This window comes from Brachyistius frenatus, unplaced genomic scaffold (assembly GCF_029030835.1).
Source record: "Brachyistius frenatus isolate BFR_SWC_R1_liver_20210118 unplaced genomic scaffold, ASM2903083v1 Contig_2, whole genome shotgun sequence".
Taxonomy (NCBI): Eukaryota; Metazoa; Chordata; class Actinopteri; family Embiotocidae; genus Brachyistius; species Brachyistius frenatus.
In genome coordinates, this window is record NW_027210601.1 from 2,077,404 (window position 1) to 2,104,077 (window position 26,674).

General features: G+C 42.2%; 1 protein-coding gene across 1 annotated transcript in view; it reads right to left on the minus strand.

The window, feature by feature from the left end:
- LOC138617716 (dolichyl-diphosphooligosaccharide--protein glycosyltransferase subunit STT3B) overlaps positions 1-22,074 on the minus strand; it is a 74,505-nt gene extending 52,431 nt beyond the window's left edge. The window contains exon 1 of the mRNA XM_069692949.1: positions 21,534-22,074. Within this exon, the coding sequence (XP_069549050.1) occupies positions 21,534-21,808 (275 nt within the window). The 5' untranslated portion in view covers positions 21,809-22,074. The remainder of the gene's footprint in view (positions 1-21,533) is intronic.
- Between the last annotated feature and the right edge of the window lie 4,600 nt (positions 22,075-26,674).

Sequence of the window (26,674 nt, forward strand, 5' to 3'; positions counted from 1 at the left end):
TCACTATGAATTCCCGACAGCTCAGCTTTCCATCTCTTCAGATCATCTCTGACTGAAGATAAAAAGGACATGAAATCAGACAACGCATAGGGCAAAGCATTAACACATAAATCCCCTCAATAGATAGTCAACTATATACTCATCTACAGCAATTCAAATCTACTGAGAAAACACAATTATTAAATTCACTAAGTAAAAAGGAAGATTCCGCAGGATGCCGTCACTCGCTACACAGCGACTTAAAGAAATACATACCTGCTTGCAAGCGACAGAGCCGAAGCTTTTAGCATGTTAAAACACTCGCACCCAGCTGCCTAAAAACAAAATGCCAGCCAACTGATAACTGAGGAACTTGCATTTCATGTGCGGCAGCCCATTCAAATTTCACAGGGTCTACGATTTCTGGGGTAAATCCGTGTTCTTGAGCCAAAACATTACAGTTTAGAAACATGGAGCATCCATAATCTCATACGACTCCTCCAAAGGAAGGCTCTCATAAAATCCTGTCTGATGAATATGTTGGGTTGACAGCTGATGAGTGGACCTCAATTGCAACAGATGTTTCTGTGACACTCGCTGCACACTACATGGACGCCAGATGGGAAATTAGAAGCGTGGTTCTAAGCACGAGAGATTAAGAGCCAGCACAAATATGTGTGTCAGTAACAGCAACGTGGGCCCACCGGGTGGCTACAACATCATGGGATCAATCAATGATAGATTCCGCACCCGGTATACTGCCAATGTAGAGAAAATATAGATTCTACGAGGAGTGCCATTCAACCCGCAATCATGCCGTCTAGAAAAGAACCGATGCCGAAAGCCACTGAAATTGATAACGATTAGAACTATTCCCTATTCTAAGTCAAGAACAAACAGCAGCTCTGTGGTAAACCTGTAAGAATAATTTGTCCCATACAAGCAGGGGATATAACCATATTGAATCACTAATCATCACCAGTGAGTGAACACTGATGGAAACACTCATTGATATTTGCTGTATCCTGAGCCATTTTGAAATTGAAGTATTTTCATGGTTGATTTAACGTATGGAGTATGCTCATAAAAAAACAAATATATTTATATTTTTTCAAGCAGCTGATGAAAAAGAAATCAGCTCGTTGTTTAGCCGACTGCAATTTTACAGATTTGGGTCAATCCCGGAGCTCTAACGGAGCCATGTTTTGGCCACAGCCTTAAGCTGTATCGACTCCAAGTGTAAACGTGAACGTGTCTCACTAATTTTTCTCCAACTGCATTTTCAAAGCCAGTGTTTCAGGTCAAAAGCTCTCCTTGAACTATTTCTTAAATGCTGCAGAGCCAATAAGCCGAGCTATACAAAATGCAAGATTTAGAATTGTGTCAAGTGTCTTTGAAACGGAGTGATTCAAATGCAACTGAAGATTTGAGTTAATTTAAAAGGTAAGGAGGGGGATAAGAAATGTGACGTTCCCAAAAGCACAAAGTCACTGAATTTCCAACTGCTGTGTGTGAATCAAAGGAAATGGATGAAAGACATGCCAATTCCACATTTAGCCAAGGAGTCCACTGGGGCATAGGCTTCTCTTTTATCAAAACCCACTGTTACCATCGACCAAAAATAGGAAAGGCGGTGGGAGAGCCAGGCAGGCAGCAGTGTATTCCAGAGATAGGGAGTAATTACAGGCACCGAAAGAACTTTGCTGTCCAAACACGTGGCTAATCAATTGGGTATCACGAAAACAAACAGCAGCAATAATTACAGGCCTAATCATGACAGGCTGAGATCTCTATTTAAGGAATCGCTAATAGAACTCGTGTCCGAATGCTTCTTTGTGTTTTGGAAAAAGAAACATCACGGGTTTGTCAAAGTATTTACAAGTTGTAAGGATGAAGGCAATTATCATACAGGCACCACTCCAGATAATGTACTTGCCATGGCCATCAAAGTATCCTTGTTGTGGTTGTTAACGAAGTCAACGCCACAGTTGTAATGCTAAGAACGACCAGTACATTTTGGAGCCACGTACAAAGCGCTACTAAATCCCCCCGCTGTGAGGCTCTGTGCTGAAAATCCAGCAGCGAGGGGTAAACTGAGGGCAGCTGCCCACAGCCATCGACAGCTTAAAAATCATCTTCTCTTCACACAAACATCCACCTGCTGCTGGGAAAAAAAGAGGGAACTGGGACAAAAGGCTCCATTAAGACACCGCAATGGCAAGAAATGAACCGATGAAACTGGATGTTAAAAAAACACAGCTGTGGACAATTACGTTGTCTGCATACAACCGCGTCCCCAGGACAAAACGTGGTTATTGCGCTGCCTTTGAGCGTGATGGCTTGGCTACGAGCTGTAGAGTCACTAAGAGACAGTAGAGCAAGCCTGTAAGACATTTACACCTCATTAGATTAAAGATCAGTGCAAGGCGCTTAGTAACATCCCAGTCAAGTAGATATGGAGCAGTATCAAACAACTTCTCTCCGCAAACTCGGCAATCATCAAGACAGTGTGCCCACATCACAACATGCGTTATTGCCGCCCCGAAGCTGCCATATCTGCATGAATGGGCTTGCCACTGCGGTTCCACAATCCTAAGGGGTCAAAATGTACTGCCAGGGCTGAGTGATTATACACTGTCTTCTGTACCGCTGCGGTCCCTTCATCATTATTTCCGAACACATGGCTGCCTCTGCCGTTTCATATTCCATATCAGATAATGGTAGAGAGCAGAGGGGCGTTGCTTCTTACTCCCTCTGCTCTGTTCCCATCTTTTCCTGTATTGTTGACAAAGCAATGCTTCATTCTTCCACAGGGGAGTCTTTGAGGAGGTTAAAATTCTCAAATCTTATAGCCTCTTTGGTGCATAGAGTGCAGAGACACATTAAGTCTGAAACCTAGTGTAGCTATCCAACCAAGGAGCTAGCCTTGGGTATGAGGGTTTTTTTCTACTTGCATGAAAGTAACCAGCTCATCTTAACAGCAGAAAGTAGCTGATTAATTCAGAATTAACTTTCCAGTGAAAGAAACTTTGCTCTACGAAAAGGAAAAAAAATCATGTCATCCATTTTAAATATGTCCCACTGATAGGCAAGTCTCAGTGTTGCTTTACTGCTTTATCAACCATTTGATTCTTTAGGCACATAATAAAGGCTTCATATGCACACAACTACTTCCATGAAGATTTTCTGTTACCAAGACGACGTATTTCCACTAATTCAAAAGGCTTCTGGATTTACTGATGTGTACCAAACTTTCAAATCTAATATCATAAAAAAAGCATATGCAAATAAAACATTATTTGAAATAACCTTTATATAAAGCGGTGACAAACAAAAAGGATCCATACATCATGTGTTCTTTCTTTCCGGCAAGCATGGATAGATTTAGTTTTGCACCTTTATTAGTCATAAGTCATGCGAGTGCAACTTATATCGCCCACAAACGCAGGTATTCACTGCCACTCGCACAATTCAAGGCAATTCAGGAAGTTTCAAGCAAGACACAAAGCCCACTGAGAGGCAAAGAATTGGCACCTGTCCTGTGTATACAGAACTAAAAGGAGTCAAACTCACAAAGCTGCCGCCACACACAAGAGTTACTGCTTGGCAAACTCTGGGGAGTGTTTATGCTGTCACAAGTTGACTGTGCCCTGGAAGTTAAGTTCTGCTCATGTGAATTAATCAGACTTTTTACAATTTAAGGGTGGAAACCGACGGACGCACTGGTGCTCTTATTATTGATCACTTTCCGGGCAAACAGCTTTTAAAATGTACAGACATTTTGCCGACACTGAACTACTGATCGTTTGATACAAACCATGCTTCACGAAACATGTAAACTATTGTATATACAGTATGTATGCAGCACTAAATTGGAGAAACTGATAAGTGCTGGGACTGAACCTACGTTGACGAATGGCATTTAAGCTCTGCATAGTGAGCCCTTAGATTTTCTAGGGGCACATTAACTTCCATTCTGTTGTATATAATATAAATAGATATATATACTGTACTGTATATACTGTGCATTTTATATTTAATATTTTTTACTGCTATTTTATTGCTTTCCTATTATTCTATTATTAACTTATTGCTTCCTGTATGCTGCTATAGCGAAAAAAAAATTCCCCTCGGGGATTAATAAAGTAACTACCCTAACCTCCTCCCTCCCCCATCATTCAAATTTCATTAAAAACTTAAATCAACAAGCAGGACACAATACATTGCTCACATTTACAAAAGATGCCACCAAGGACCTCCAGTCATTTGGTAAATCATCCCCCCCCCCCCCCCCCCCCCCCCCCCCCCCCCCCCCCCCCCCCCCCCCCCCCCCTTTTTTTTTTTTTTTTTTTTTTTTTTTTTTTTTTTTTTTTTTTTTTTTTTTTTTTTTTTTTTTTTTTTTTTTTTTTTTTTTTTTTTTTTTTTTTTTTTTTTTTTTTTTTTTTTTTTTTTTTTTTTTTTTTTTTTTTTTTTTTTTTTTTTTTTTTTTTTTTTTTTTTTTTTTTTTTTTTTTCAATGTGTACACAGCAACTTAAACAGCAATTAAAAACAGTAATCAATAACTTATTTTGTAACGAGATGAATGAGGCACTATTAAGCATTTCAACCATTAAAAATAAATCAGATCATATTTCTCTCAGTCCTTGCCTGTACATTATACTCTTTGGTAAAAAAAAAAAAAACAACTAAAAAAAAACTAATGATAAAAGCTTGCTTCATAGATCCATTTTCAGGTCAGGTCTTTCTTTGTAGATGGTAGAGATTCAACAGAGACAACAAAGGCAACATAACCCTGATCCTTGCAATCCAAGGAGGGCTCGTTTGATGTAGCAGCCCTTAATGATCCGTGCAATTTAATGGGCGACCATGTCGAATACAAATATCACCACAGGGGGCTTTCCGACTTTGCAAACTACCGAAATGGCTACTCCATCACAACTGTGACTATGCATGCATAATTGCACTACAGGAAGAGGACCCTGATTTGTGTGTTGGGGTGGGGGGGGGGGGCAGAATTGCTGTGTTGATTTCCAGTAGAGGACAGACAATGAGCCTTTTGTTATTACCCCAATTAAATGTCACCCAGACGTGGTGAGGCTTTCTCGCTTTAGGGCTTCAGAGCCAAGGCTGAAGGATAGCTCTTGGCTAAATATTGAAAACACTGTAGCTGTATGCTTTGCAAATCATAATTCAGGCCAAGGCATCCCAAATGCATCTGTGCACAGGGATGAGCTTTGTTCTGTGTCTGAAGGCCATGTAGCAAGAGTTCTTAATGCCTAAACTGAGTCACTGTAGCCTGAGTTAACACAATTTTATACACCTCTTGACATGTGGTGCCTGCTAAAACAGCTGTGTGACCTATTTTGGTCTCATGGCATGACACTATGAGAGAACAGTTCCACATCCTCCTGCATGAATGACAAACTAAACCGTATACCTTTCCAAATTGCTGCAATGTGGGTGCATGTTAATTTTTTTTTTCAAATTTGTTCCCATCAGTGCTTCATTACAGCCCATTTCTGTCTCTGTCAGGCTGCTAACAGATGCCCTACTGCCTCAGGTTTTCACGAAAATAAACTAACAAAGCGTATGAAAATGACAGTCAACACTGGCACAGTTTATTTAGGAAGCACATCAGATCTGTGCCTGGCGAGCGGTCAACACTGCTGTGATATAAACATCTATGAGTATCTCCAAACTCCCAGAGTGGAAATCTTATCACTGATTCCACACTGAAAACACACAGTCGCCCTAATCCCACTTTGAAACTTCGGCAAAGATACAAATCAAGCAGCACAAGCACTCGCAGATAACTTATCTGTGTGAAATGCACAGTGATAGCATCTTAGTAGAAAACTGGGCTCCGGGCAAAGAGAATACATAAAAGGCAACAATGAGCTCATCCTGGATGAAAACTCCCCACTCCCTCCCCCATGCCGGTTAGAATTGGAGTGGTGAATGAGAGCAAAGGCTTCCACTCACTCTCTTGTCTGGGTAGCAAATCTCCAAATCCCAGCCAGAGGCGGAAACAGATCCAGCACCCCATTACAGGAAGCCTGGGAGATGGGACGGAGGTTCATTCGCAGCCAAATTCAGCTTTTGTCTCGCAGGCTCCATCAAACGGGGCCCGACCTTCGCTGGGAGTGTAATAATGACATTATGCCAGGCAGGGTGTGTGTCTGTGCAGGTGTTTTTGTGTTTGTGTGTTACAGATGAGGTAAGGGTGATGGAGAAGGAGAAAGAGACAGATGACTCTCAGCCCAAGACTCCTGATTGAACTGCAGCCCAGAAATGCAAGAGGGGGAAACGTCCCTTTGATTTGCCTCTGCAAGTGAATGATGCTGATGCACACAGCAAGACTGATGTCACAAGCAGTGCAGCCGCCACCTCGACGAGAGACAAGCTTTGCACCAATGTCACACTGGCCCCTATTAACTCAAGGACACACCTCTTTGTTTAGAGATTAGAGTACTATCCACTTTTTATTCCCCAGCATTTGCAGAAATGAAACATTAAAGCGGTAAAGTCACAGTTACAGACTGAGCCTTCAGCAACCTGCAGTATAAGCTCAGGTTAAATGGCTCATTTACTTTTATTCTGAATGAAATGAACTTATTAACACCTCAGCTGGCGTACAGCAGCCCGACTTGTCCCGGCCGGAACAAAATGGTAATCAGGCTGAACCAACCATCCCTAAACATTTCCTCCGAGCAATCCACTCAATGGAAAAACACCTGGCTAATGGCTTCACACTGGCCCAAACCATGACCTCACCATATCACACCCCTGTTCACCAGTGGTAACATGTGCTATCTACACTACACCGTCAACATTTATACACCGTGGCCAAGGACTTGCAGCTAAACCCATTAAAATGAAAATATGCCAAGACTTTAAAATGGAGACATGCTAACAAGCCCTTCTATGATTTGACCATCATTTCTGTCTTCCTCCACAATACAAAATGGACATTCCAAAAATTGTAGTAAGAACAAATGTTGCAAGTATTAAACAAAAAAACTAAAAAAAATTCATACGTCATTGACATAAAATATTTGCCATTTTAAAATCCAAATAGGCCAAAACCTTAAATAAAGACAAAAATGTATTATATTCTATTCTAGTTTCGATTCACATCGTATGATGTGCCACGTCGGAACAGTAATAACATTATGAAAAAAATAATATTCCTTAACAACCCAAGTGGCACATGATAAGGGGTGTCCGCATGCAATCAAAGTCAGCAGAAAACACAGAAACCTTAAGATGACCGTACACGTTGGTCCAGCTTTATGTGACTTTTGAAGTGACTCGGGTGACAATTGACAGAGCTATGCGGGGCTCCTTCCAAGTTCATCTTTCTTTGAAATGCAACTCTGGATAGCTGTGAGGGCCAGAAGGGAGTTAGATCACAGCTTGAGAACAAGACTTGCCTGCTAAGTTTCAAAGACATGCTCAGGGGAAGGGAACAGATGCACTAAAGGAACCAAGGAAACTGGCAAATATCAAACTGAGAATGACAGAGAAGCGCACCTCAGTGGACTGAAATAGTATGTTTCAAGGTCACAAATAGCAGTCACGGTAAATGATATTCTAATGACTGTTGTAATTGCCAAATTGCTGGAACTACATTGAAAGAGAAATGTCGAAGTTTGAGGTCACTTATCTCTCCCGAGTGAAATCACATCATGGTCTCCTTCAGACCGTATATTCCGATGAAGCTTTGGGAGCATTTTTAATGGAGAGGTGCCATCATCAGCGGAGGATTCATTCCTTAAGTGTGGGAAATATCCCCCTTGATCTCACCAACCAGAGTGAATCTGCTTAAAAGGGTAAACGTGCTTTGAAGGTCACGGGTTGAGACGAAAAACTCTGGAAGTGAAGACGACACCATCACAGGTAAACATTAACTACGCTGTCTTTGGTTTTTGTTCCAAATGCAAAGAAAAGCAGTCGGGCTGTAGTTGTCGCAAAGAAACAACAGCAGCCAAGAGGATTAAAGTAAACTAACTGCCATAAATGATAAACCTAATGAAGATTTATACATAAAACATTTACACAGAATTAGGAATTAATTATACTCTGAACAGTGGCATCATTAGTTGGGGGTCAAGAGCAATCCAGATAATTAACTGTAGTTATATTTTTTAATAGACGCATAGGAATTTCTGAAGAGACAGAAGTTGGTTTACACCATGTGCACTCTAAAATGTATCCATCATCTTGTATTTCATGCTTCAGAAGCCCTACAACAAAGCATCGTCTATTAGTTTTCACTGAGGCATTGCAAAGCTAAAACGGGAAAGCAGGGAAGAACCACTGCAAGGACCAAAACAGGTCCTTAGAACACACAGCAGCTGTAACAGAACAACACATTTAGTCAAAAGTATCACCTTAGAACCTCAAGAATGTTGATTTATTGAATCTCACGAGGCAGTGGTGGTCCAACACTCGAAACTGACAATACAACATCTTCCTTCAAACACAAGTCCAAATTTAACTTTGAGCATCCATATGGCTACATGAAGTTTGAGCAAAAGTGCATGTGGGCTGTCTACATGTTTTGGAGAATAAACACAGTGCAACCTGTTCAGTTTGCCATCTCAGAACACACAGCATCTTCAGCGTTTCTCCTGTCAAAACAAGACAAGACGCGAGAAATGTTAGGGATATGCTGGCATCGCCACGACATCCATATGGTGTCTGAGTCAGAGAAGAAAATCGAGCGTGACGGCCAAACTGCTGTGGTGACTCAGTCACAAGAGAGGTTGCCTTTTTCTCTGCCATCATGCAAAATCTGCATCATAAAAATATGAACAATGAAACGGAGCACTTCAAAGGGATGACAGCACATTTCCAGAATATTAACCTCCTGTTCTGGGGGGTAAGTCTACCCTGATGTTGGGAAAATGTAAAAAAAATAAAATAATAAAAAAAATAAAATAAAAAAGACCAGAGCAGACATGAGAGAGTGTGCTCCTCGGAGGGATGATTAGAATTCGGAAGGGAAAGCTCCTCAACTCCTGGGGCTTGTCTACGTGTCTCAAGGATGCATTAAAAGTTGTAGGAGTTGAAAACTATTTTATTTATTCATTTTAAATAAAGTTGTTAAAAAAAAAAGACTTGGCTGGATCAGGAGGAGGCATTCTAACAAGGCGATGAGGGCGCAGAGCTGTGTCTCTGATGACTGTCTTCATCTTGTTGAATCTGTATTAATTCATTTAGTTTCATCCAGTGTCCCTGTGATGTCCCCCTTCACTCATGCAGAATACTGCAAAGCAAAAGACAGTGCAGCAATATTGACCAGATTATTTCAGTGTAAAATGGAGTCCAAAATATATGCAGGAGCTTGGAGGGGCTCGAGGACATTGTCCACAAAAGCCATGTTCTTGCACCAACTGGCCAGCTGTGTGAAACGGACTGTGGGTGGGCTGTCATCCCCTTCTGAGCCCCTATAGCTCACTTTTCACCCCTTTTTGCAAGGCAGTTTGGAACAGCTACCCTTTTTGCTTGCACTTTACAAGCTTAACTTATCTCTCAAGTGTGGACACTGATCAAGAGGAATAATTTTACCTTAAAAAAGGTGAGAGAAAAAAAATTATATTAACATTTACAAAGAGGTGCAACTATATGAATTTGTCGAAACGGGTAAAAAAAACAATCTTGTATCTTTGCCTAGAATTTCAAAAGGTTGCGCTTTCTTTTTAATCGGACATGTCTTGAGGCCGAAACGAACTGTTTATCTAATGGCCTGCAAGTGCACTGATGCCTGCTGTGGGTAGCCTGGAGCCACAATGAGTCATGCAATGCTCAAAGCACTCCTTAGACTTTTTATAGCAGCAGGTTAGCAGCATGCCAACAATACCCACAGTTTCCATGAAGGAAACGTGCTCTCAGCAAGCACTCACATTACATTGTGCCCTCTGTCACTGCGACTGCCAGTTTTAGGATAGAGGAAGGCAGGTGCTTAAGTAATGGCACTGACCTAAGACTTTGCAGTAATAATAAAAAAAATCAAATCAACCAGTGCTTGAGGGACTTCTGTGGGGTTTTTCTTCGTGATAAAATAAGCTAATTCAATGTAAAAAAAAATGTTTTAAATAAGACCGAAACACACCTCTTTTCAGTTGCATTAACATTTACAAGAAACTTCTTTTTGTACATCAGTTGAAAGAGTCAATCCTTGAAGAGGTTAAAGTGTCCCACATTGGATATTCAATGTCTATAATGGAGGTTTCGGGGCTTTTAACTTTCTTGATACGTTTGTTTCAGATGATTAATTTTAATCTCGATCTCCCTCCCTTTTCCTGTTCAGCAGAAATTTCACCTTTGCCTTACTGAGATCCAGGTCATCTGTTCAAAAGTCAGCAGAAAAGAGCGATGCAGAAAGGGAGAGATACTCTCTAGATAGCCAGCTCTTTATGAGCTGACATGGACGGTGGAATGGACAGCTGGGACAATTCAAATAAATGGTTAATACAGTAGTAATCAGAAATAAAACTACTTCAAACATACATAAATTTGCCAAATGTATTTATCTCAATCTTAACAGGGGTTTTTTTTTATTGGTTAGTTTTTCTGAGTTGCTACGTGCTTTGAACATGAACCTTGTGGCCAAAGAAATTGCAAGAGAAAAGTTCAAATGTGCCCCGCGGCAGAACTACGGTTCTGTATTCTGTGTTTCTGCATTTTAATGCAATTTAAATATAATATAATTTGCAAATCTCCAGCATGGTCTTAGCATCAGGCTCATTTCAGCTTTTTTTTTGGCATCCGACCTCCACCTGGCCGATGTGGCTCACCCAGACTACCTGCCAGCTGCTCAACCTGATAAACCTGATGACGTGACAGCTGCCTGACTGGCTCATTTTCTGCATCCGGTCATAGATTGACAACCTATTTCAGCTGTCATTCTGTCCTGCTTGACAACCCTCCATTCGTCCATCCGTCATTTCTCATCCTCGGCCCCGAGCCCTCTTTCGCCCACTCACCCATTCAACTACCTCTCCATTCGTCCGAGTCCGGCAACAACAGATAGGAGCTGTGGGCTGTTGTGCCGTTGCCTGGCTGTCGGCTGTGCTCGCCTGAAACAAAGCCGTGGCCTCTGACCACAATGCTCCGTAATGTCCCACCAGGTGGGCTTGCCAGAGGGCATGTTGTGACAATAAAGTCATCCCTACTCAATGGGCCGATGAGAATGAACACAGCTCAACAATGGGCACATCTGCACCAGAAAAACAAGAGATGGGTTGCTTCCAAAATAGAAAGATGCCTGTTGGCGGACATACAGCAGGCAGAATAGCATTATACTGTGGACTGGGTATTTTCAAAAGAAAACCAAGGACACTCATTAACAAGCCAATCAATCAGTATTTACTCTGAATATCAAAAATAGGTGATTATCAGATAGGAATTGCAATACTGGATCCTGGTGACTGAACTGAATGAGAGCCAAAAAATGTGGCCCGAAATGTCTATGATAAAATATCTCCTCGGTTTTATAAAATATTAAACTGAATGTTTTTGAATTTTGGACATTCAATTAGAAAAATAAGGCATCTGAATGCAGCACTTTGGCTTCAGGGAACTTTTGATGGAGATTTATCGCTATTTTAAAAATTTTTTTACATTTTATACACCAGATGATTAAATGGCTACATAATCAACTCATTAAATCCATAATGGAAATATGAATAAGTTGCAGTCATAAACGTATATTCTCCAAACCCATCTCTGCCATTAGTAAAGTGACCAACTGATGGTTTCAGGTCTCAAGTTAAGTGCTGCAGTCGAGGGCAAGAGCAAGAATATCTATAATTCCAAAACTTCCCTGTAATTGAGGGAGAAAACCAAAGCAGCCAAAAGAAACCCATATGAACCCGGGGAACATGAAAACAAATGGATCACCAGAGTCGATCAATATTTCAAAGAGAGGGGATACAGTGGTGGATATAGTGAGGTATCGACGAAAACAGAATGGTGGGAGAGGCAGCAGAGGAAGTGCAATAACATCACCTGAGATCAGCTTTAGTTGGGGGTTTAATTTACTTATATAGTGATAAAAGATTAAAAACAGACCATATTGAAAATAATTTGGAGAACAACATAAGTGGTTAATACACGTGAGACACGAAAAATATGCAAAGGGCTTACAGAAATCTTACCTTGAAACAAGAAAAAAGGAATAAAAGGCTTCCAATGAAGACGTAACAGAATCTAAATGTGACACAGAACACAAGGCATTTAAGAGATGCCAAACTGACTGCTAGCCAATCATCCAACCAGGGATCCAGATAATGGGCATAGCAACACACAGAATGAAGCAGGGAAATCTTGATGGGAAACATGCAGTGGGAACGAAATATAACATAACCAGCTCACTGGGTAAAGAACCAGAACATCAATCACCACCGTGTGGCTAAAATTACTCAACATTCACAATAACCTCTCCTTCAGAATGTATTTGATTAAGCCAGCTCTTAGCCATCTACCTAGCTTCATTGCTGATGATAAACAGTTCATTTCTGGGGAGCTGTAGCAAAATGCTTGAGGGATTAAATTGAAAGGAGAAAAATTACTCAAGAATAAGCTGAGTTGAGCTATTTGAACTATTCAGTAATGCTTCAGAGATGCTTTAAGCAGCTGATCTTATTAAATGGGCTCTGCTGTAAGTAGTCCATCAGCTACAGAAGACATTCAATTTAACCTGAGGCAGAGGCCGGTAAAAATAATAAAATCAACCCTGTCCTCCCGCTATAAAACCATAAGAGCACAGATATTAAACATGCACATGCAAACAAACTGATGAAGCAGTTTTTGGAACAATGAAATCTCCTTGGCTTCACTACCAAATCCTCCCTCGGTTTGCATGCCTGGCAGGCAATAATTTCTTCTCTCCCTCACCGCCTCCTACCATCCTACCACTCCTCGTAACTTCTTCTCTCTGTATGCAGGTGTGCTCGCCCACAGAGCTGCATGCTGACTTCTGTCAGTAAGAGGACATGGATGGATGATGAGCACAGATCCTCTCTGTTCCCTCTGCCCGACACCAACCAGAGGGCACGAAAGACCACTTCAAAGCCAACGTGAAGGAGAAAAAGGAAAGCAGCGAGACCGAGCTGGGAATATTCTGACCGAAAATCATCTACAGTAACCACAAGCGTAGTCGCGCAGCTGTCATAACAAGCAGATATTTGGTTTCTAATGGAACTGTTGCTCTACTTGTTTCCCCTTGGGATGAACACACCTTCCAGGGCGGTTCTGCACAAAATACCTGTTGGCTCTCCCGTCATTATGACATCAACACAAGTTCTCATCTACTGTTGACACATGCAAAGTTTGATGTGGTAACTTCAAATCTAAAATAATGACAGCATGTCAGCTATGGCCAGTATTACATGTCTAACATGTCTCTGTGGCGGTGGTGCTGAGGAAACTCAAGACTTACTGCTGACCAGGTGCACACTTCTGCTACCGATGCACAGGAACATTCGCTAGAGGGAAAGACGAACGAGGCTGCAGTCGCACAATTACAGCCGTGCATTTGTTAAACGGACACGTCGCTCCTTCTGTTTTCCCTCGGGTGGATGGGTTCTGCAGGCTCGGTGGTCATGGAACAACAATCGCATCAAAGCGCCCGTGACAACACAGAACGAACAGTTCGACAAAAGCTGTATCAACCACGCATTTCGAACACACACACACACACACACACACACACACACACACACACACACACACACACACACACACACACACACACACACACACACACACACACACACACATCGATGTGTTTTCTGTAGCATTTACTGTGGATGAGAACACAGGGGATAGATTGTGTTCTTCCATCTCGGTTTGTTTCTGGGCCTCAGCCAAGATCTGCTCCTGTCGTGGATACAGTATTAAGACACCATGCTATTTGGACATTTATATTAAGACATATTGGGCTTGCACAAAGAAACCCAAGGCAACAATACAGTCTGTGATTTGACAATATCCATTGGACTTTCTAAAATACAACTGCTGGAGCACACTTTGAAACTCAGCTTAATAACAAAGATAACAAAGCTACAAACTGAATCCCTTCGAGAGTATGTTAGATGTGGTTTTTTTTTTTTTTTTATCAGTATCACTGAAACCGTTGGAGCAACATTTTCAAAGCTAAACACTTAACAATTGCTGTATGAAAAAAAAAAAAAAAAAAAAAAACAGTTTTAGTGCAGTGCCTTAGTGCTGTGTAAACAATAATGGTGTAATATTTCAGCAGCTGTGAGGAGAACAACCACCTAATGCGGCTGTTCTCACTGCAGCTGAGACACGAGTAATTAGTGTTTCAGTGAGTAGTGTGAACTGTCCTTCCAACAAAACCTCAAAAATTTCACAGCAAGAAAATGTGAAGAACCTCCAAAGGAATTGTAGGAAACCTAAGTTTCCTTCTCCATCTAAAATGTCACCGCAGTTTTTAATCCTTACTTGGAAAGGTAAGTTTTCATCTAATTACTATGGCCTGAAATAAAAGTAATCTCGGACTGAATTAAAACGATGGAGGCCCACTACTGCAAAATGAATAATTGGTAAAACACTGGAAACACTGCCATCTACATCCTACATGTGGAGATGCTGTAAGGTTATGGGAGTACAAAAATCACACTCTTTACCCTGAAATAAAGAGCGGAGAGCTGGAACGGTGTTCGAAGCTTTAAGAGGACAAAGCTCTTAAAAACTCATCAGCAAACGGCTGCCAGAATGTGCAAGATCTCTGCAGTTCAGGGAGGTGGGACGGAGGGCCGGCTTAGGGTAATTTGTCATGAACGATAGCTGAGTCTGTGACTGTGCTGTGCTTCATGCAAGCAATGGAATATACTAAAGAATTTGCCAGTATTAGGCAATTCAATGTCAAGTTAAGCAAATGCCGAACTGAAAGGTGCGAGTGAGCACACAAACAGTGCTTGGAATGTGCTGCAGATGCAATTAATCACACGAACAAACTGGGCTACCTCTCGGCCATTACCGACCATCGAGGCATCTGCGAGCTGTGAGGCTGCTGACGAGCCCCTCTCGTTAGGTGGGAGACGGGAGTAGCTTGCCGATAAGCTGAACGCGTAACTTTTTTCCTCCTATTATCCACAGCCAAGAGGGAAACCTCAGAATGGAGGGTGTGATGAAATAGGAGGCGGATTCAAACAGCCATGTCACATCAAAAAGACCTTGCCGGCGTTTGAATTGTTGGCACACGTTTAATATAAGTGACACCATCAACCTCCGCCTCTGTAGCGTCGCGTAACAACTAAATCTGAAACGGGCTCGTTGGTATGCCTTTCATTGTACTAGCCAGTGGCTTCCCCGTGCCCGAGGCTGCCCCGTGCCAGAAGCGGCTCATCTGCACATGCCCCAGGTGCCCTGGAGCAGATCTGTCGCTCTTTGCGTCACACATGCAGCACACCTCAGAATCACAGACCTCCGCTGGGACGCCCCGCCCGAGAAATAGCACTTCACAAATCAAGGTTTTAACCTCGACAATAAAAAATATTTCTGGTGTCCTTTAAGTGCCGTGATACGACTTGAGTGCGCAGAGGTCTGGTTTGCTAGGTTAGAGTGGAAACAAAAGGGCCGCAGATAAAACTGTCATTAACTCGATCACTAAAGTATGGTGTGAAATGGCTCATGAACTGCAGTCATAACTCCAATCTATTAAACGAGAATAATGTAAATCAAAGTAACCGGCCTATAATGGATGGACGCCCAGTAAAACTTTTTTTCTACTGCAGGTAACTGGACACCACATGCATCCTGAATATTTCATAAGCCGTTAGACACTCAGTCGGGGCTTTAAGCAGGGATCACAGTTTCAGCCAAGTGTCTGGTAGAAAGATCAATCACAACTTATTCTCCATTTCCCCTAAACTACAGCACTGGTTCACGTGTTGCTGTGCCAAGCAGCCGCTCCTCGGATGGCCTAATCTACTTTGAGATACAAGTCATTTTTCCTTTTGTGTAAAAAAGACAGAAGTAGAAAAAAAAAACTGTGTGAGTGAGAGAGAGAGAGAGAGAGAGAGAGAGAGAGAGAGAGAGAGAGAGAGAGAGAGAGAGAGCGAGTACACACACACAAAAGCTGCTACCCATCTAATTTCACTTGCTTTTGGAAAAAAAGCTGAGGTGGTAACATTACTTGTGGAGAGATTTTATTTTCACAGCAGTTAACAACTTTCAGCAGCAAAGACTGTATCATTAAAGTGGTCAGACACACCAAAAATTCCTTTCCGAGGTGTTAACCGATATCAAAGCGTTGTTTGAGATGCTGGCGGACTGTATAAAACATCTGTGAAACCGCTGACATTTCAGGTGTTACATCACACTTTTACTGCTCTGGAATTAATACTCAAAAGCAGGTGAATATCTTGACGTTTTTCCTTTGTGTTTTACATGAATGTCACTGCCGCCAAAAAAAAAAAAAAAAAAAAAAAAAAGTTGGGAGAGATTGCTGCTGGAGGTGCAAGTTTGACAGGTTTCAAACCCAGATGAACAAGCGTATCAACAGAGCCGAAAGTGATGGTTACAAAAAAATTAATCCGATGCGGCCGGATCTCGCAGAGAACAAGATGACAGGAAGGTGATAAGAGCAAGCAGACAAACAGGATGCGCCGAAGAGAAGGCGCAGAAATAAGACGATACTGCTTTGATGGCTTTGGAGCATGTCAGGCAGTTTTCCAACTTCTTCTCTTAACTTGGTAACAGTGCTGTAGGAAGTGTGCACGCAGATGGCACACAAACACAACAGCAGCAGATGGCACGAATACTATAATCTCAATTGTCTCTCACCTTAACACGACCTCTTCCGTTTACCAAAACAATTTCAAAATCTTACATCTAACGGTGCCCCGATTTCTGATTCACATCGCAACTGTTTTTTGCACTTAAGAAACTTTTAGTCATCCCAACGAGCAGCAATGACCAAAACGGCAACTAACAATTTACATAAACATCTCAGACAATTTGATTATTTTTTTTTTTGAAGACGATGCAACTTTCCAAATTCTCACAATGCGCCTCAAAATTACAGCTGCACCTATTGGCAGTATTTGGCTTCCGCGGTGATGTGACCGAGGCTCATTAAATACATTTTCTTTCTCAATTTCATGATAAAAGTTTGCGTTTCCATCATCAGTTACATTCATTTTGTCGCGACAAGGTCGACAACCGCCCATCCCCGGCCACATCACCTCAGGTAAAACGCAATTATACTGTAGAATTGTGACTTTGGCAAGATACCTGGAGTTGAAGTATCTGAATCAGCAGTGGGAGGAAAGCAACAAAAAGAAAAGAAAAGTTGAACGAGCGTATCTTCAGTCGACAACCCAAAGTATTTCAGTCATGTTAATCATTTTAGTCCATACATATCATTTTAGAGGACTCGCTACTAAAAAAAAAATTAACATTCTGTATTGGCACACGGTCAGCATCCATCAAGACCTTGACCAAAGCTCCAGTCATGCGAAACAGCAGCACTTCTGATGCCGACACGTTAAGGAGAAAGTGGATGTGCACACGTGTGAGTGTGGATGTCTGCGCTGCTGTACTCCAGTATCCAACCTCATTATTTGGTTGACAGAGATGCTTCCTCTCCCCCTCACTCTCCTGCCAGAAAACCAGTCCATTTCTTGACATAACCAAGGTGGGGGAAAGAAAAAAAAAAAAACTTGATTGCTTCCAAGACAAACTTCCCTTCCGGGCATATCTGTGCCTCCACCATATAGTTTCCAGGCTGGTTACATTTTCCTTCCACTAACTCAATAAGACAGACAGACATTCATGTGAACAGACAACTCGTGGAGTAGGGGGAAAATATCTCCCTCTTCGAAGGAGCACCAATAGCAGCCTGGCAAAAAATTGGTACACAGCAAAAAAAAAAAAAAAAAAAAAAAGGGCTGCATTTAGGGCCGCACAATTAATCCAATATTAATCTCGATCCCCATTTTGGCTTCCGTACAATTAAATGAACATGATTGACTGTGATATTAACGTTTAAAATGCACGCACCGCGGCATATTAAATCAAGCGCTTCCTGAACAGCCAGCCAGCCAGCCAGCCGACATTGGGCAATCGAGATGTTTTGGCTTCAGTTTTGGGGAGCTGTCATGAGTCGGCGCCCTGCTGCGGCAGCCTGGACAAAAAAAATCTCCTGGATTTGGCAGCTGCAGTCCAGAGCAGAAGACAAACGTACAGCTGAGAGCAGACGAGCAAAATGAAAATCCAGGACCAGAAGGTGAAGAGCAAGTCCCTTGAAAAGGACCGTGACCCGTTGTTTTGGAAGTATTCAGATTGAGGGCAAGCGATGTTAACGGAGAATAAAAGCTCTGCGGAGTGCTTTTGAGCGTCCCCGTCTGCACCACAAAGCAACACAACTTGTTCAATCACATGACCAGTAGAGCTGCAGCGCGACGTGAAAACGGCACTCCGCTGTAGTGCTGGACTTTTGCATACAGATGAACCACAGCAACAGAAACTGGCAGGCTGCAGCTGCGGTGGGTGTGGTGGAAAAAAAAAAAACGTAGTTTCCCCAAGTAAAGTTTCTGGATTGGATGCTTCCGATACAAAAAAAAAGAAAAACACGTGCGTTCAGAGAAAGGATTAAAGTAAAAAAAAAATGTTTTTAAAAAGCTATCAACGCTACACACAAACACAGAGCGTCTTTAGGGTAGCTTTTCCACGATGGAAAGCACTGAAAGAAGTAGAAAGGATAGAGGACAGTTGGTGGTGTCGCCTTACTGCTCTTGGACAGGTTGGTATTAGTAAAATATTTGGAGGCATCTGTTCAGCCTTTATATGTTGTTGTTTTTTTTTGTGACGACTCTCGCTGCCGGAAGAGGTCGACAAAAGTTCCGCAACAGCAGATTTACTTAAAACTTTAAAGTGCAATAAAAAAAATAAAAAAAAATTGATTCCCTCACATCAAAGAACAGTCGTGTTAAATAATTGCGGTATCGATATTCATCAAAAATAATTGTCGTAATCATGTAGCCACAGTTACGTTTCTACCAGCGGGGACGAGGAGTTCCACCTGACGCAGTGGAGCCGAGTGAGCGCTCCAAATATTCAGAGCAGGAACTGTCCACTGATTCATTACTTTAGGAGGAGTGAGCATTGATTTGAAGTTTGTTAAGGAAAGTGAACCGCACTTTAAAGTCAAGTCAGGACACCGCTTTATAAATTTCGCGAATGCCGACAAATCCCCACCGATTTTAAAATGAATATTAGCAAACAAGACAGATTACGGGCCAAATCATATCAGAGCCGCTTCCAGAAAAATCACTACAGCTTGTGGGGTTTGCATATTGCAGAAGAAGCTTGACATTTTGCTGCTTGTAAATCCAATCCTGATGCTCTAGATTGCCAGCTTGTTTAATGTAATGGTTAGCTGCAAATAATTTGAAGCTCCGTGCAGAGGAAAAAACAATAACGGCATCTAAGCATTCAGACAACAAGCAGCGCTAATCATGCGTGTCTGGGAGTGGCGGCCATTTCTAATCAGCATCCAATGTGTGTGCGGTTGCGAAATACACATTTCTTTGCTCACTGTCAAAAGGGCGAGACATTTATAATACATGGTCGAACATAATAATACAAACTTTATTAGAAGACAGTCTCTTTTCAGATTAACATTTTTTTTTTTTATCTGCACACAAAACTCGAGCACGATGGCTGACAGGCACGCTGAAGAACATCTCAACTATTGTTAAGGTGTAGGCCGAGGTTTCTTAGCAAGCTGATCAGGATTACATACGGGGGTGGAGAGATGATTTGAGAGGAGGTGGATGTTTCAAGATTCATGAATAGTCAGCTAGAGATATATTTCTGGTGCAAAATCTGTTTGGATGAAAGTATTTTGCTATTGGAAAGAAAAAAAAAAAAAAAAAAACAATTTGCACATTTATGCCTGCAACAGAGGGTGGCAGTGAACCATCGCTTTGTTTTTTTGGGGGGTCAAAGAGAAAAATTATGAGAGCAACAGATGTAGACTAGTCAGAGCTGCAAGGGCTTTTAAACTTTCAAATATCAAAGAATGCTGTTGCTTTTTTTTTTTTTTTCTCCCCGGTGGCCTGTTGCCAAAGAGCTGTGTAGCTCTGTAACTGGTTCCCCCTTTACAGCCTTACCCTGAGGTAGAAACCGCTCCCAATGCCACTATGCGGTGGAGAAGAATACTATATGTACTATATGTACTATGGGAAGGCAGTAAAAGAAAGGGAAAGCAGAGTCTGGTGATGACAGCGCTAAGGTAGGTCGGTCGGTCGGTAGTTGGGGGCAAATTCCAGCGTTAAAGTCGGATCAAGCTCATCTGACCCATGCCGACCCCTACTCGAGGCCCTAAGCCCTGCCTCCCCCCCCACCACCACCACCACGGCTATCAAGTTATCAACATAATTGAAGAGGCGAGTGTCACATCGAACAAGATGGGAGTACCTGTGTCCTTGAAAATGTAATAAATGAATGCATTCAGTCTCGTTTGCCTGGTTGAACGCACGGTGTTAGGAGAGCCGCGGAGGGAGCGACAGTGCAACCAGGCGGCCGCTTTTGAGCCCCATGTGACACTGTTACAAAGCGGAATAATCCTGCATTGTGATGACGGACTCGCCAGACCGGATCAGTTGGGCTTCCGGGTTACGAACAGTCGGCTGTTGTTTTTGCGAGCAAACCGACCGGAACTCGCGATCTAAGTCCGGCACGAATTCAGGTTATAAAAAAAATATATATATAATAATTTTAAAAAAAATTTTTTTTTAAAAACCCTCTAAAAAGAAGGAACGTGTTCTAGCAGGAAAACAAAATCCGTATCGATCCCCGGATGAACCCGTTTAACAAACCGTTTTTAACTTCACGTGGTCGCTTTGAACAAGAGTTTTCAATGAATCAAACACACACACACACACACACACACACACACACCCCCCCCCCCCCCCCCGGAGTGCTACGAACTCGTCCTTCCCGGTTCGTCACACGTTTTCCTTCAAATCCAAACAAAGTTGTCGCTGCAGCCCCGCGGAAGCTTCATCTATCCCGCATTTATTGTTCCGGGGACCGCTTAAAAAAAAAAAAAAAAAAAATCCCCGCGGAGCGGTCGAACCGGTCCGGTTTGTTAAGCCGCGTTGTCAAAACGGATCATCGCGTTTAAAAATGTCAAGGGTCCCCCCCCTCCCCCCCACAGATAAGACTGACCCACATATCAAAGTGTGGTTTGTCCCGAGGACATCAGAGAAAGCCCCCTGTCGTTATGGGGGGACAACTGTTTATTCTGCGGTGCCAACAAACGTCAAGTCAACGTCTAAATATAAAAAAAAAAAGTTACAACCGCATTCAAAACTTAATCTCTCTGGTTGTGTGCCGACTTGTAAGGAAGTAACAACAATACTATGAAATTAATATACGTCATGTTTTAATTTTTTTTTTTTTTTTTTTAATAAATTAAAATAGCCCCCCCCCCCTCAAGCGATTTGGAGCTCCGGGTTTCGTGACCGTTATGAGCGTCAGTTAGTAGCACATCCGCCGGGTAAGCTTACCATGGATCAAACTCGTGGATGATGCTCTCGAACCGGATCACCGCGAAAAGTCTGGAGCTGAATCCCGCCAGGCAGGCCAGGAAAAGAATGCTAAACGAGAGTAGAGACTGCCACCCAGCCGGCTGTGTCAGTCCGCCAGACAGGCCTCCTTTTCCCCCTCCTCCACCCGCGGCGGCGGCGGCGGCGGCGCCGGGTCGGCTGCTCCCGTGCACCGAGCCCCCGGCGTTGGTGGACGCTTTGTGCTTGCCGTCGCTGGCTGCGTGGTGCTCCGCCATTTCTGCGTGCGGTTGTCGGTTTGGATTTTGCTAGAGCGTCCCCCTCCTGCCACGCTCTCCCGTGTTCCCCTCCGCTCCGTACAGCCCGTAAAACTCCCCCCCCCTCCCTCTGGGTTGTGCACGCTCTCCTTGGCTATCCTATCTTCCGAGTACCCCTTGGGTGTGTGTATATTTATTTCGTAATAACAGTATCGCTACTCCGAGAGACCGCCGTTACATCCCGAAACGCACACTCATGCGCCACATACCGAGGCTGCAACAGTCAATCCGCTTCACGATTGAACGCCGGTGGAAAGGGGGCGGGAATAACGCGATGGGCGGAGCGCCGGGAACCTCTGGCGTCCTCTCACAGATCGACAGGTACGAGGAGGCGGGCTTTTATGTCTTTGAGCCAATCGGAGAGCAACGCCTGCCAGATCGACAAATAACACCGCCAATGGAAACGCACAGACTTATGGCTGCGACTGATTGAAACGAGGATTATCCCCTCTTATAAATGAAATCGAGTCTTTCTGCTACCGACTAAAAATAAAATCTCTATTCCCCAGTTTGCCCTGTACAGCTGTGTTAGTCAGTTTAGCAAACACTAACAAAGAGACGATAACGTGCACAAAGTTCAAAACCTCATAGGAAATACTTTTCTTAAAAGCTATAGGCAGGTGTGTGAAGATAAATGTTCTGTGAGTGCAATATTTCTGTTGCCCTTGGATGTTCTGGACTGAGTGGTGGAGTGGTAATAAAGATTGATGTGTCTCATCATTGCAATGTCCCCCAGCAAAGAGAAGACCACAGCATTCATCATTCTCTTGAAATCAGGATGTACTTTCACAACTTGCCCCAAAGCCTTGAAAGCCTGTACAAAAATAAAACAATTTTTTTTTTTTTTTGAACATTTCAAATAAATGCTCAAGTTCTTTTTTGATTGATTGTATAGATTTTTTTGTACTATTTCATATAGCCATGAGACAGAGGCAGGAAGTATTATTGATTTATCTGAGGTGTGATCCATTCCCAAAGGGGAAAGAACAATAGTTCAACAGTCCCCTTTGGTGTAATATCATAGATAGAAACAACTTTGTTCTAAAGTCAGTTTGGACAAAAAATGTTTTTCCTCATCCTTTGCAATGTTTGTTGTACCTAATACAGATTTATGTTAATGTAACCTACCACACAGTCCTTCATCTTACTCTGAGGTTACACATGGAACATTGTACAATCAAAGGAGCCTAATTCTAAACGACTAGCAATGTAATTTAATCACTGACCTCCAATTTAAATGATGTATTTGTAGTCTTCATGCATTGCTCCCGATTTTAGTACCCATTGTTCTTGGAAATTTAATGGACTACTTAAAGAGATGCTACAAATTTTGGCAATAACTATTTAGTATTTAGGTCTAATGCTTGTTCATTTACAATTCAAAACAAGCTTGTTAAATCTGTACACTTTTAGCACCATTTACTTGTGAAGAGTCTATTTGCTGGTTTGAAAACTTCACAAACTGACCCAAATTCCCATCCTTACTTTGCATCAAAACTGTTTACAGCCACCCTGTCACCCATAAGATCATAATTTAAAAAATGTAAATGAAATATTCATGTAAAAGAATTGGACTGAAGTTTCAGCCGGCTTAACACGGCTGTGGATCGAGGCTGTCTTCTGGAGAGACGAGGAGGAGATAAGAGGGAGATGAAAATACAGCTTAGGAGAGACGGGGAGATGGAAGGCTGATAATAAAGGAGGGTAAAAAGATGATTATGAAAATTGATGGGGGTCATCATGGAGAGTAAATTGAGTGGCAGAAGTGGATAAGAGTTTTGAGTTCATGTGGAGACCACAGAGGCCGAAGCTTAGTAAAGTCAGACAGTATCACAGGCGTACGCTGCAGGCCAAAACACATGCGGCAGAGTGTAAAACATGCATGTCAACACGTCATCCCACACACACAGGCACATGCATACCGCTGAATACATCTCCATGCTGTCGCACAACAATGTGTTCATGCATTCATATACAGTATGCACACAGCGTCTCGATCATTCATCAAGACCTGCTTAAGACATAACGAACAGTCTACCCCTCCACTCATTCCACTCTACCTCCCAATCCTGAATGGATGACCTTTGAATCAAATTGAAATGCAGGCACTGAAGATTGCTTCAATCGCATCTATTGTCAAAAGGCCAAGCCCAGATGAAAGCCAGCCAAAATGAGTGCTGTTGCCAGGCAGGGCAGCTCTGCTTTCCTCCATCTCCAGAGGCATGTTTGTGTTTCCTTTGTCTTTACTGTTTTTTCTCCCAAGAACATTACAGGCTTGCCGAGTTTATGCCTGGCATTTTTAGGCGTCTACACTTTTCCATTTTGCCAAAGGCCAGTTAAGCAAAAAAAAAAAAAAAAGTCCCAAGATGCCTGGCATGAAACAATCCTAGCGCCTCTCTCGCTTTCATTCTCTCTACTTTGACTGCATGTGTGAATTTCAAAGCGAGAGAGACGTGTCATAACTGATCAAGAAGATTGCAATCATTATGCCCATTTTTACACTTTGTGCTGAAACTGATGTTATTGAAAATGTTACAACCAGGAAATCCTGAAAGGCAAAAATATCTGCGGTATCATCCAGCCACAGTATTGACTTGTCTCAGCCATTTGCCTCAAGATGCATAATCATCTCAAATCTCTCAATCAATTGTACATGGTGTTGTGTCATCATGTGAGACAAAGCAAAGGATCTTCCTTAAATCAGCTCTCTGGTAAGAGTGAACTTGCTGCACACTTCTTTTTTCTTTTTTTAAAGGCCTACAGCGTAAGGCACGGATGGTACATGAAGTGCTTGTTTGAGGCAATCTGATGTTACGAACTGGTTTTAAGGCTCAGACTGCAGAGCGGATGTTGCCTGAGAAGCAAGCACACCACATCTGTTGAAAGCCTCGCAACACACATATGCAACGTCCTTACAAGGGAAGCTGAAAAAACTCACACAAGAGAACTATAGATTCATGTTTTATCTATGCTTTTTCCATTGAGGGCTTCCATTACTGGGGCCTGGAGCCCTTCCCAATATTATTCAGTCTTTGGAAGGCAGGAAAACAACTTAACTGATTCCCGATCCACCACAGTAATATCACACAGGATCATACAGCCATGTAGATTCTTTAATTCAGCAGCTACACGTGTCATCCTAAGACTGAAAGAAAAATTTAAGACCAGGATCTTATTGTTGTGTTTGTTTTGTTATTGTCATTTACTTGGCATTGTGCTTCAGTGTTTGCCATGCACATCATCTACATGTACAACCTGAGGGGGGAAAACTGTCATGTGCAGTCAATCAAAAAGCAGAATGTTATGTTTGCTCATGATGAGAATAGCGAGCTTAAAAAATTCCAATCGTCCCGTCACATTGTGATTCAGTATTATAGGATGCTTGCTACGGTGCACACCGATCTGCAGCACAATCATTAACAGAAATGAGAACACTTAAAGAAAATCACTTATGATCTCAACGAGGTGGAGCTTCCAACTGTTACCAAGTGTTTATTTACCTGTAGCCAACAGTCAGGCAGTTAAACACAAAAGTAATAACCTGAACTTCTGCTCGATGATATGGGGGTCTTCCAGGGTTACCTGTGAGGCCTCATCAGTGACACGCCATTTCACACTGAGCATGCCTCATTTCTCCAGCAGTCAATGGGGCACAGAGAGGTAGTTAAATCTACTCAAATGTGGACATAACCCCCTCAGTCCTCTGCAACGCACGAGGATGGTACTCTACAACCGCACAACATCCTAATTTCGACTTTGATGGAAGGCGGGCTGGCACAGGGTCGGACATGGGGTTCACCTTGTGTGATAGGATTGTTCATCTTGATCCGCTGTAATTATCTATAACACTGCATTACTTAGCTATTCATATGCACCACACAGTCAAGCCCAGACTGCTTCTTTAAAGAAAATTGCTTGTTGCGATAAAATATGAAATGGTGTGAAAAAGCTCTTATATTTTGCAACAGAATACGGCGTGATCCATCATCCCAGAGATCAGAGAGCTTTTGCTCAATTTATAAAGCTGGATCTGTCTCATGATGCTATTGCATTCATTGCCTTCATCTGTCATTTTCCAAAGCATATGAAAAGTTATTTCTCCGTAAGAGGCAGCGCGCTGCAGAGAAAATGACAGTTTTGATTGAAAATATCTTTAAATTTTGTATTTGATTGCAAAAATACCTTCATCTACCGTATATCAGGGGAATAAAACAATAAAAGCAATAATCTTGTCAATGAAAACTTACATTTTTGACAACTTAAATAAAACATAAATGAGAATGTATCTCTGTCTCTGTTAAAAGTCAGATTCTTGCATTTTTATTTTACCCTGAATCATATTCTCACGTGATAACACAGTCACCAAATCAAACATTTTAGTTTCTAATCAGGCTTTTCATCATAAAAATGATCCCATTCATTTATTACTATTCAATTCTGGAATTTACACAAACAAAAAAATCCCTTCTGCATGTGTATGCATAAAGCAGGCCATACACACAAATATGGAAAGAAAAAACATTTCAGTAACCCATTTTTCCCAGAGAACAAAACTCCCAAAACTCCAAAGCATATCAGCATAAGAAATTGCCTGAAAATATTCATAGTTCACCGCATTCATCGAGATTGATTCTGACCTGTCGACACAGCTTCAAGCGCCTGCGGTGATGATTTAAATTCTATTAGGATGCTGTGTAAAAAAACAACAACAACAACAACTATATGATTCAATTGATGGAGTAAGAGAAAGCGATAGAGACAGAGAAACAAGGAGGTGTGAGGTACTAACCTTAGCTCAACAGAGATATCAACTGTCTGCAGGCAGAA